The sequence below is a fragment of the Equus quagga genome, chromosome 6 (genome assembly GCF_021613505.1).
Source record: "Equus quagga isolate Etosha38 chromosome 6, UCLA_HA_Equagga_1.0, whole genome shotgun sequence".
Taxonomy (NCBI): Eukaryota; Metazoa; Chordata; class Mammalia; order Perissodactyla; family Equidae; genus Equus; species Equus quagga.
Window position 1 is genome coordinate 59,808,303 of NC_060272.1, and position 12,476 is coordinate 59,820,778.

The 12,476-nt window shown below is 34.3% G+C and overlaps 2 protein-coding genes across 3 annotated transcripts in view; one reads left to right on the top strand and one right to left on the bottom strand.

Annotated features, from left to right (window-relative positions):
- RB1 (RB transcriptional corepressor 1) overlaps nt 1-12,476 on the top strand; it is a 155,579-nt gene that overhangs the window by 96,892 nt on the left and 46,211 nt on the right. The gene's annotated exons all lie outside the window — the stretch shown is intronic.
- On the bottom strand, nt 4,967-6,968 carry LPAR6 (lysophosphatidic acid receptor 6). Its single transcript, XM_046664257.1, has one exon. The coding sequence runs from the start codon at nt 6,268-6,270 to the stop codon at nt 5,236-5,238; it is 1,035 nt and encodes a 344-aa protein (XP_046520213.1). The 5' UTR covers nt 6,271-6,968; the 3' UTR covers nt 4,967-5,235.

Sequence of the window (12,476 nt, forward strand, 5' to 3'; positions counted from 1 at the left end):
AAACTGGATACCAATGATATCCATATGTATATAAAACTGGATATCTGCATACTGCTACATTGTGTATATGTGCTGCAGTTTATTCAATCAATCTTCTGTGCTTGGACATCTAGGTAGTTTCCAATATTTTGCAATTTCAAATAATGCTACGCCATGTACATATGTATTTTTATATTACTGGAAGTGTGTCTTCAGGGTAAATACCTAAAAGTGAGAATGCTAGGTCAAAGGATAAATGTGTGTATGTTAAATATTGCCAAATTCCCATCTGTAACGATTGTAACGTTTTATGTTCCCACCAGCGGTGTAGGAATGTACCATTTTTTCCACAAGGGCTGCTAACTAAATATGCCAAGTAACAACATTAAGGTATTCTTCCCATCCATCATCACCATCATTTCAAAAAAGAGAGGCAATTTTAATAAGAGAGAAAGGACATAGTCAAAATAAAGGATGAGAACAGCTTTTTAAATTTAAATTGAATAAATATAGCTCTTATTATGATTCTTTTTCTCTTTTTGCTGAAGACAAATGCATCTCTACCCTGTAATTAGAAGAATCTTTTTGAAATGCAACTCTGATCATGTCTCTCCCTCTACTTCAAATCAGTCCTTCAGTGCTTTCCACATCTCCTCAGATCTTAACAGGGCTTTTTCATGCCCTGTAAGTACATCAAAGATCTCAGCACTACACCTCGAGCCACTTTGGCTTTCTTTTAATCTTTTCAGCATACCAACTTCTCTCCCACAGGGCCTTTGCATGTGCTCCTTCCCTTGCTGCTTTTGAAGAAATAGGCATGTCACTTATCCTGGCTCTACCTTAATTTGTTATGTGACCCTCTGCAACTTACTTAGCCTTTTAGTTCTTCCGTTTCCTCAATCTAAGGTGAAGTAGTTGTGTCAGATATCTCCAGGCTCTTTCAGCTCTAAATTGTGAATTTACCAGAAGCCATTTTCATAGGAAGGTACTAGAATTCAGTACGTTCACCCTATGACTATTAACTACAACTTGGCTGTAAGTATGTAACATATATTTGTTTCTCATTCTTAATATTTACTTAAACTTTATTTTCAAGAATTACTTGATTGAATCTATATGAGTAAAGCAAGTTTTGTTTGGTAGCTATTAAATTCATGATTATCTCTACTTCTGGGGTCCTCTTGGATTCTGTTTTTTCCACTGCTTTTCAGCACTTTCATAAAGTGATGAAAGAGGTAATTTTGTACTCTGTTAAGGAGTTACTAGAGTAAATCTTTTTTGAGAGAGGGAAGAAGGGGAAAGACTTAGTAGAGAAGTTTGCCTGAAGTTAGTTTCTTATTCTTTTATTGTGCTGGTCTATTGCCCTGTTTAATTATATTCTTTGTACTTTCATAAAATTGACGGTCAGAAAATAGCAGACATTAGGTAAAAAAGATGGAGAAAGAGATAAAATAGAAATTGGAGAATTAGTGATTTTAGAATTATGTTTATGTTGATCTCTGGAAAATTTTTTTAATTAAATAATATTGTTGATCATTAAATACTCTGGTTGGTTTACATATGTTCTGTGTCCCTAAGTTTGTCCATTAGTCCTGTTTAGTTAGGAATTTATTTCTTAGAAATCATGTTTTTTTTTAAAGATTTTATTTTTTCTTCCTTTTTCTCCCCAAAGCCCCCCAGTACATAGTTGTATATTCTTCGTTGTGGGTCCTTCTAGTTGTAGCATGTGGGACGCTGCCTCAGCGTGGTTTGATGAGCAGTGCCATGTCCGCGTCCAGGATTCAAACCAACGAAACACTGGGCTGCCTGCAGTGGAGCGCGCAGACTTAACCACTAGGCCACGGGGCCAGCCCCTCTTAGAAATCATGTTTTAAATGGATAATTTGGTTTCTAGGCCAGCCCAAAGAAGCTTTTTGAAAACATTTACCTTACAGGGCTGGCCCAGTGGCACAGCAGTTAAGTGCGCACGTTCCACTTTAGCGGCCTGGGGTTTGCCAGTTTGGATCCCGGGTGCGGACATGGCACTGCTTGGCACACCATGCTGTGGTAGGCATCCCACATATAAAGTAGAGGAAGATGGGCATGGATGTTAGCTCATGGCCGGTCTTCCTCAGCAAAAAGAGGAGGATTGGTGGCAGATGTTAGCTCAGGGCTAATCTTCCTCAAAAAAAAAAAGTTTACCTTAGAACTACCTTAAGATTCATCCACTAGTGAGCACTGTTTACAAAATTTTCTATATAAAAATTCATTCACAAATAAGAGCACCAGGTAACATCTTTCCTCATTTGTGACATTTGGAGTTGGATTGGCATGCAGACACTAAAAAAGTTTGGGTAGTAAAATAGTTGGGAGGTAATAAAGATTTTACTAGGTAATAGTAACTTAATATATTGACAAAAGACCAGATACCTGGTTCATCAGGAGTCCAAAATTGCGGGACCAAAAAGCAATTGCTTCAGACTCTTGCTGGCTACATATTATTCGTAATTAAATGTTTCTCAGTTGGTATATGAAGTTGGCTGATGTTTCATTTTCTATTTTATATTCCTCAATTGAGTGACTAATTTCTTTAAATACTATATAATTAAGATTGATATCTGAGATTTACTTTTAGTATTTTGAATGTAGAATATAAAGTCAAAACTCCTGGATAAAGTAATGCTTTCAGTTTCTTTGAATTTTCTGTGGATGTATTATATATAATATATTTTCATACATTCTTTTGGTAAACTAGTTACTTGCTTGATATTTTCTCAGAAAAGATCATTTCAAAGTTCATAATCAATCATTAGGATGCTGTAAAGCTTTTCTCCACACCTCGAAAAATTTGGTAGCCTGGGGTTTGCCTGTTCAGATCCCGGCTATGGACCTACGCACTGCTTGTCAAGCCATTCTGTGGCAGGCCTCCCACATATAAGGCAGAGGAAGATGGGCACAGATGTCAGTTCAGTACCCGTCTTCCTCAGCAAAAAGAGGAGGATTGGTGGCAGATGTTAGCTCAGGGCTAATCTTCCTCAAAAAAAAAAAAAAATTCTCATTTTACTTCTGTTCCTTTGAAGAGAGTTAATCTGGAAAGGAAAGATATTAAAAACAGTGGGCATAGTTTTTTGGGAGGGAGGATTAGCTGTTGTCATTTTAAGGTAACAGAAAGTAAAATCCTTGGAGTTCTATTGATTTAGATTTTCTGGGGAAGGAGAAAGCCCTCGGAATATATAATTTACCTTAAAGTGCAACAGTAACAAAGGAAAATAACTTTAATACTCTTTCTGTTGTGAAGGTAAGATTTACCTGGGATTTGAAGTTTTAAAGATGAGAAAACCGATGTTTGTCATCTGTTATGTATACTTTGTGAAGAATCTTACAAACTTTTGATTCATCTTCCTGTTGACAAGAGGGTAATAGTAATTTCTCCCGTAAATACAGTAAATAACAACTATCTGATGACTATTTTGTTTGTATTTTAAATTGATATCTATTCTTTGAGATCTTACTCATAGATATTTAAGCTGAGAAAAGTTTTGAGAAATCTGTTACAAACTCCCCTCCCCTTTCCTCCACGTCAGTAAGTTGTTACTTGCTTTTCAGCTCAAAAATATATGTTTTAGAGTGCTAAATGTATTTGTTTTCTGAAGAGTGATATCAAATAAGGGAACTTCTGGATCGGTTGAAGAAAACATGTTTACAGCATGTGTACTTCTCTTGGGATATAAAGTACCACGCTTAATTTCTTTACTAGCTTTTTTTTTTTAAAAGATTTATTTTATTTTAGGTTTATGTAAAGGGGACATGACTCCCTAAAGAAAATGCCCCGTTGTTATTTTATTGAAAATGCATTTACTTATGTAGCAAATGACTGTGATTTGTCTGAAATCGTTGAAGCCCAAACCCAGAGAACAGCAAACATCAAATTTAAATCTTAAGAGTATTTGTCCAAAGTTGTATTCAGGACTTGAAAGATTAAGATGTAAAAATCAGATAAGTTGAATGCTGAATTTTATTATGTGTCCTTTTTCTCAAATAAAAAGCATTCTTTTTCAGTTAACTTTGGAGAATTACTTGAATTAAAAAAAAAATCTGTTGAAAAATGAAAATGTTTTAGTGTACTTGATAGCTCAAAGCCATACCTTTGTTAGTGAAATGAAAATGTAGTTGTACTTAGTTATTTGGCCTTGTAGTTTTGCTATTTTTTATGTAAGGAACTATGTTCTTATTTCATAGATAATTTTGACATACAATAATATTTTGCCTACTTAAAATAGTACTTTCAACTATTCAATATTTGGCTTTAGATGGTCCAAAGAAGGAAGGGAGGTAGTATATATATTGATCACTTTCTAAGTGCAAAGTATTGTATTTCACTATCTCACTAGCTATGGTGTTTCTCTGACCTAAAATACTTAAAATGCAAGTTATTTATTGTGATAAATATACCTTTAAAATGTACCTTTAGTAGTATTTTATTTTTAAAAAATTTACTTATTAAAATAACATTTTGTTAGTTTCCTCCTTCTCAATTTTTGTGGCGTTTATCATTTTGAAATTGGGTGCTGTTATATCCAGAAAACGGATCAAAGTAGTAATTTTAAAGCCTACTTCACTATATAGTTAGATAGCATTTGCTTTTTGTAAATTGCATACAAAGACAAAATCCTAAATACTGTAAGTGTTAACTGCTCAAGATCCTCAAATAGTGTTAGTATGTCATTATTCTACAGAAGACTACATTTCTAGCTATTTTTTGAGAAATACTTCAAAAATGCTTATTACTTCAAATTACTGCTTCTCGTTTATGTTGTTATAGTTTAAGAAACACAATTAGTAGTTTCATTTCAGATTGAACTAGAAATTAGAGGTATGTTGAATAAAAATATTAAATACTTAAAACTTTTAGCATTTGTAAATCATTAGTATAAAATTACTAAGAAATTCAAAGACAGTACAAATGGTCACCACATGATTCAAATCATGATCGCTTTTAGACTTTGGACAACTTTTTAAGGGGTTTTTTAATGAAGAGGAAGGTACAACTCAAAATGGCTCAGAAAAATAAAATGAAGTTTGTACAAGAATAGAGTACATTTTAATGCTTAACACATTGAATACAATTTTTTTTTTTTACTAAAAACTTTAAAATTTTCCACGTGTTTATTTTCTTTCAGAGGTGGAGAAATAGTTGTCCAAAAAAATGCTTTTCACAGTTGAAGGAACTTGGAAATTCTGTCCCAGTGAAGTCCCAGTGGTTTTATTTCAGGCAGCTTATATTGTAGATTCGTTGTCAAATATCTTACTTTTTAAGTTCTGTAAGTTATGTTGAATAAAGTTCTCTGTGCCTTGAACTTCAGAGAATCTGGAATCAATTCTCCTAGCAGACCAGTTTTTCATTTTTATTGAATTCTGAATTGTGTCCGACGTGAAGTAGTAAACTATAGGGTCAAAGCAACAGTTTGAAACAGCAATGCAGAGAGTGATTGGGTACATGGTTCTTACGGCTGTCACTGCTGAGCAATTAACAAATGTCTGTGTTCTCATAAGAGAATATAAAATAAGGTTGATATTGTAAGGCACGAAACAGAAGCAGAATATGACCAAATGTACAAAAATCATTTTTAAAACTTTAGTTTTGTTTATTTTGCTTCTACTTAATGTAACAGGTTTGTTTAAAGTTCTTAGCACCATACTAGAACAAGTTACATTTAAAATTAGAGGAATAAAAAATCCCACTATTTCAATGAAAATTACAATCCTTGAGAGATATGTTTTCCATGTGGCTTCTGGAAAATTTTCAAAGCAGGCTTCTGAGGTATTGTTCCCCTGAGAGTGTGTAGACGGAAAAAAAACTGCTGGTGCGCTTCCTCCCATCACGGTTAACCATACAGCAATGCAAACGATTTTTGCATTTCTTTTGGTTCTTAGAGTCTTTGACTTAAATGGGTAGAGGATTGCCAGAAATCGATCTACACTAATACAAGTTAAGAACAGAATGCTTCCATACATGTTGGTATAAAACAGCATCACCGAAATTTTACAAAGTAAATCTCCAAATGGCCAATTCCGTGTTGCAAAGTAAAAAATCCTGAAGGGTAAAGTAAAGACAAAAAGCAAGTCTGACATTGCCAAGTTAATCATGTATGTTGTGGTTTCATTTCGGACTTTGAGGGTGCAGATGAAAATATATATGGCAACACAGTTGGATATTAACCCAAGTACAAACACCATACTAAACATGCAGCCGTACAAAGTGTATTTAAAGGAGTCATCGTAGACACAGCCGGAGCTGTTACTGCTTACCATTATAAAGGCACGTCCAGTTCACAGTGATGAAGCCCTTTGGTCAGCTGCAGTCTCCTTTGCTATTCAGATTGTGACTACTTTATAACCTCCAGCGTATTTGCAAATTCTTTGGATCTTTGGGAGGTTTTATAAATATTTCCTCTTTCTCTGAAATCTCCAAAAGAAACATGAAATTTGTTGCTGTAAAGTTTCCACTTATTTCTTCAACAGGAAAATATTCTCATTTGCTAGTCTACAGAAAATCCGTGAATCCAAGGCTTGGTTAGCTGACGAGCAACCTTTAGAAACGGTAGTCATTGAAGCCAACCCATTGGATTATAATTTTTAAAGTAACGCTCTGTTCCACGATGGAATAAAACAACTCATCTGTTAAATGTGTATTTCAGTAGTCAAGATGAATATTCCAAAATTAGAGTTTCTTTATGCTCCAGAATGTTTAAGCCACAGTTAACAATCTTATTTTGCTCTTCGATGCAGAGTTTCAGAGACTTAAACATTCCCAATTTGGTCTCATTTACTTCTTGCTCCTTTTAAATGAAGTCTTCCTTTTTGCTATTCCTGCAGTGGATCCCAGATGATGGTAGCCAGAAGAGTCTTTTAAGGGTTCCGAAATAAATTCCTATGCGTGTTAGCTCTTGCTGAATCGAGGCCTTTTTCTCTTTGCCAGCTGTATTGTGAGATGGGCTTTCTCTGAAGTGAAAAAGAAAGGCTTGCTAGGTTTGTAATATGACATCACAGGAAGAAGAGGCTGGGCTTGGACAAAGAAAGGTTTCAGCCCAGTTTGTTTGCAGTGCTTTAATCTGATAATGTGTCTGCTGGGAATATACCCAGGAGGCTTGCAAATGGTCACTGACTCTTTAGCTGAGCCTCAGCCCATTAACTCTTTTTATGCGGAAACGCCTTCTGGGATGCTGGCCACCTCTCGAGTTTTTTTCCCTTCCTTTCTTTCTTTCCTTTTGGTAGTACTGATTGAGAGAGGAAAAAAAAATCAGTATTAAGCCTGTTTCTCTCTTCTTTGATTGCTTTCATGTTTGGGATATGCCTTTTTTTAAAAAAATAAAATGTATATGAGTGTGTATTTATGCATTTAAATTGTTAGTTATTTCTTAATATAGCATTAAAAATTGTTTAGTAACTGTGAAAGAGAAGAATTTAATCTTTAAGTGTGAAAAGGGTTTGGCTGAGAGACAGATGGTAGTGTTGCCATTCTTGGCTTCTGTTTTCCAGGATTGCTCCTCAAGATTTAGTTTAATTGAATTGGTATGATTGTGTGTGGTTCCAAATCCTGGGTCTCTTGTTTTGGGTAAATTTTCTAACATTCTTTCTTGTTTCCTATAAAATTGAATTAATATTTTAGAGCACTTTTGACTTTTAAATTACCAGTTTCACCAAAGAATAATGTTTAAGAATGTTTATGTTTGGTGTGGTATTAATCTTATGCACAGAATGAAATTACATCTTTTTAAACTATTTTTTTTTCCTAAATTGATTAAAATAAGTTTTGGAGAATAGAAGTTACATTACTTGGCTAAATTTTAGGTTCATAATTTATTTTTGTTCCCCCAATCCTCCCCTTATCCCTCTTAATATGACATTAGCTGTATATTAGAACATAGTTCAGATTTGTCTTCATTTTAAAAGCTCATATGAGTGGTTTCTTTATATATTTATATTTAAAGTTTACTCATTTTTTAAAGCCCAAAGGAATTGGAAGAAGAAAGTATGTGTGGAATGGGGGTAGTTGAATGTAGAGGTTACTTCTCAAGGATTGAAGATAGCACGGCCTCTAGACACATAAATGTTTTTTAAATGGGTTTTCTTTTTGCTGAGAAAGATTGGCTCTGAGCTAGCATCTGTTGCCAATCTTCCTCTTTTTGCTTGAGGAAGATTCACTGTGAGCTAACATCTTTACCAGTCTTCCTCTATTTTGTATGTGGTTCACAGCTATAGCATGGCTTGGTGAATGGTGTAGGTCCGTGCTCAGGATCCGAACCCATGAACCCGGGCCACTGAAGCAGAATGTGCCAAACTTAACCGCTAGGCCACGGGGCCAGCCCCACATAAATGTGTTTTGTTGTTTTTTTAAAAAGATTGTCACCTGAGCTAACATCTGTTGCCACTCTTCTTTTTTTCTTCTTCTTCTTCTCCCCAAAGCCCCCCAGTACATAGTTGTAATCTTTTTTTTTTTTTTTTTTTGAGGAAGTCAGCCCTGAGCTAACATCTTCCAATCCTCCTTTTTTTGCTGAGGAAGACTGGCGCTGAGCTAACATACATGCCCATCTTCCTCCACTCTATATGTGGGATGCCTACCACAGTATGGCTTGCCAAGCAGTGCTGTGTCTGCACCCCAGATCCCAACTGGCTCACCCTGGGCCGCTGAATCAGAACGTTTGCACTTAACCGCTAAGCCACCGGGCCGGCCCCATAGTTGTATTCCAGTTGTAGGTGCTTCTAGTTCTGCTGTGTGGGATGCCGCCTCACTATGGCTTGATGAGCAGTGCCATGTGTGCACCCAGGACCTGAACTGGCAAAACCCTGGGCCGCCAAAGTGGAGCACGCAAACTTAACCACTCGGCCCCATAGCTGGCCCCTAAATTTTTTTTTTTTAATTCTGAATTACCCTTTTGTATTTTACTGTTGCTGTTATTTTCTAGTTAGATTCAGTTTGGGCTGAAACTTTTCCTTTTGGGTATCAATATAGGTAATTTAAGAGCAATTTATTTTTCTTTCAAAAATTACTTAGACAGTTTAAAAGTAGTACGTTGCAGTAGCTTGTTTTATGCTGATTTTACACCTTTTTAATTTGAGCTACACTCATGCTCAGCATCTTTTGTTGGTTTGTTGATGAGTCCGCCCGAATTGTAACCTATTTTTATTGTTTTGACTAGGAAATTTATCTAGAATCAAGTGACACCAAAAAATGTGAGCCTTACTTATAATCAGTGAACTTAAAACTTTAAAGGGCTGAATTTCTTTGTATTGCATTGGTGTGGAAAACAGATAGTATTTGTGTTCATATTAGAAGACAGGCAGAAACTTTGAATGAACAGTAATAAAAAAAGGAGTAGTCGTTAAGCTTGTGTTCTCATTGGAGAAAAATTTTCTGTTAACAGTTTCTTAGTAATCTACTTTCAAATTGGTAATCTCTTTAGTCATCACTAAACAATGGAATATAAGCAGTTATATGCTCTTAGCTTGTTTACTTCTACTTTCATTTTGAACAGAGAATTAAAATATATTAATTCTACATCAGAATATCCTTCCACATGTTGATATTGTTATTCACTTGACTTGTTATTCACTTAACTGTTTATTTGTAGTTTTTTCATATTTCACTCATTGGTGCTTAAAAATGGATAGATCACTATTTGTTGAATTAAACTTTTTGTTGTTATCAGTATATTAGTATATATTTGTATTTCTAATTCTTATACAATACTTTGACCCTTGATAGATACTCACGTTTGCTGAGGAAAGAATCATATTAATAAACTTGAATTTTATTGAAAGTTGCTTCTTTTGAGGAAGAGCAATAGCATAGGGGCTGTGTGTTTTAACAGGGAAGAAGATCATTGAAAGCTGGATTTTATGAGATCTTTAATTTGACTTCTAATTAAGGAACCAACGTGAAATTAGATACCTTGGAAATTCCTTAGGTTGAGATTTGAAAAATATAGTGTAACTACTTACAAAGGGAGTTAAATGAATTCAGGAAATCAAGTATGTTTAATAGGTGCTTTTGTATTTGATAGACTCAGACCAAACTTATTTTAATGTGAGGTTTGTACACTTCTGAGAGTTAAGTCGGTGAATCAGCTTGTTTCTTGTAGGGATTTTTTAGGGGGTGAAATAACAGATACAACCAATTTGAAATTTAGTGAATCTCATTATGCAACTCATCACTTCTCAAATTTTAATTACATCAAGAAGCCAGGTAAATAATCAGGTAGCCTATAAAGTAGATGTTTTATTCATCACTACAGTAACAGTATTATAAATCATTTAGTTGTGTAACTGATGTTTTTTATCAGTTTGAGAGAGAGTATCCTGTTAGTTAACAATTAGAAGTTTAAGTATTTGGGTAACTTCTGAGTTCTTGACTACATTTCTGCTACAACTGTGGGTTTGAGGAGGCAAGAAATCTGACTTTTTCATGCCTGATTCAAAATAGGCTCATAATAATGTTTGTTGAATGAATAAATAAGTCTTTCTTGAACGTCCATTATAAATAAATAATATGTAAGGTGGGCTCCTCAGCCATTATTCCTTTCTCTTCTTTTTCATACTGGTTATATTTCCAGCCTTGATAATAATGTCAGTTTTATCTTGTCCCCCTTTATTCTCACCGCCACCATTTTGGACTAACCCTGTCATTCTTATCTATATGGTGCTATAATGTCTTATCGTTTCTAGTCCTACCTCTTCCAGTTTCCCCCTGCCAGATTGTCACAGATCAGCTCATGAATGAATCAACTAGTTATTTATTCATTTATACCCTTCTTGCTTCCAAAAAGAATTTAATGCAAATTATAATTTTAGAAGTGTCAAAACTAATGGAACTAAACATTTAAGATTTTAGCTTTTTATTATATGTAAATTATACCTAAAGTTTAAAAATTTTAAATAAAAGTGTAGAAGAGTTAAAAATTTAAAATGGGGGAAATGAGAGAAATTATTCTAAACATTAGTCATATTCGTTATTCTAAAAATTATTCATTTTGAATGTAATAAATATTTGCAAAAGGCAAGAAAAAATCTTAAAATACAAATTCATAACATTAGTAAAAGAATAAAAGCAAAGTGCTAGCGAGGAGAAAGAAGGGCAGTGTGTGAAATAATAATGATAGAAAATCTAACCTAAGGAAAGGTGCTTCATTTGATACAAAGCAGAAAAAGAAAACATGGTGGATTATGTAGTTTTCATTTAATGAAAGAAGACATTCCAGATTGTCAAGGGAAAAACTTTGCTTTGCTTTATCTTAGAAATATATCGTGCATCTTTACAGATGAACCATTAAATGACCACACTGCTATTGTTTTCTAATGACAGAACATATACCATTTCTTGTTGGCCCCGAATTTGAGAAAAGTATTCAATGTCAAAATTGTGTTTCTGGGAAAACATATTATTTGTTGGTAGATAAGTATTGTTCAATTATATGTGGTAATTTGGTTTAATGCTGGGGCAAGTTTGATAGTCTAGTGCAAAGACTTTCCACCTGAGGGCCTTGAAATCTCTGAAACCTCTGTTGTATACATTCCCCTGAGGACTGGGTCCATAGCTTTGATGAGTTCTCAAACAAAGCTATGACCAAAATCAGGTAAGAAACCACAGATCTAAAGAAACAAAGGATTAGCAAGTCCTACAGGCTCTCTCTCTGAAATATCTGGAAATCTCTGAAATCTTTTGAAGATTTTTCTCTATGGATAGGCTAGAAGGAATCTAGACTATTAGTTGTGTTAGTGCAGATTCTTTATGAATGAAGAATTGTGTGTGTAGGCAATAAAGTGTAAATCTGTAACTTTTTATTTTAAATAGGGAAGTGTAAGTGTTGTGTAAGGAGCACAGGCAGAGAATCAGAGAAGCTTGATATGCAATCACTTGACCTAAGATTCTGGCTCCTTAGCTGTAAAATGAGGGAGTTGAACTGCTCAAAGATCCCTTCCTGCTCCTTTATCTGATTCTGATTCTTTAAATACTTTGAATACTTAAGCTGCTAGATTGGGTTTTTTCAGTCTTAGGCATAACAAATGAAGAGTCAGTTTTCATTCTTTATGTTTAAGGATTTTTAATTTTGAAACCAGGTTGTACAAGAAATTTTCTTTGCTTAAGCCAAGAGTCTCATAAGAAGAATTTTGTTAATGTTTTGTTATATTGTAAAGATTAAACATTTTTAAAAGCCTTTCCTTTTTATTTCTATAGCAGTCTTCTTTAAAAGACCTTTCCTTTCCAAAACACAAATAAGATGCCGTGTTCTTTTACTATAAAATTGATCAAAGAAGAATTGATCAAAACTTTAAAGTATTCTCTCATTAAAAGTTTTGATGAGCATAAGTCCAGTTGTTGCTAAAATAGCATTGAGAATATGAGATGAGATGGGAGAATAACACTGAGATAGTGAAATATGAGATATTGAGAATATGCGCTATCCAGAAAAATCTGGTAAGAGAGTATGTGAAACTTAAACTGAAATAAATTTGTTCAA

Coding starts and splice junctions, on each gene's coding strand:
- LPAR6 (XM_046664257.1), bottom strand. CDS start 6,270: ATGGTAAGCAGTAACAGCTCCGGCTGTGTCTACGATGACTCCTTTAAA.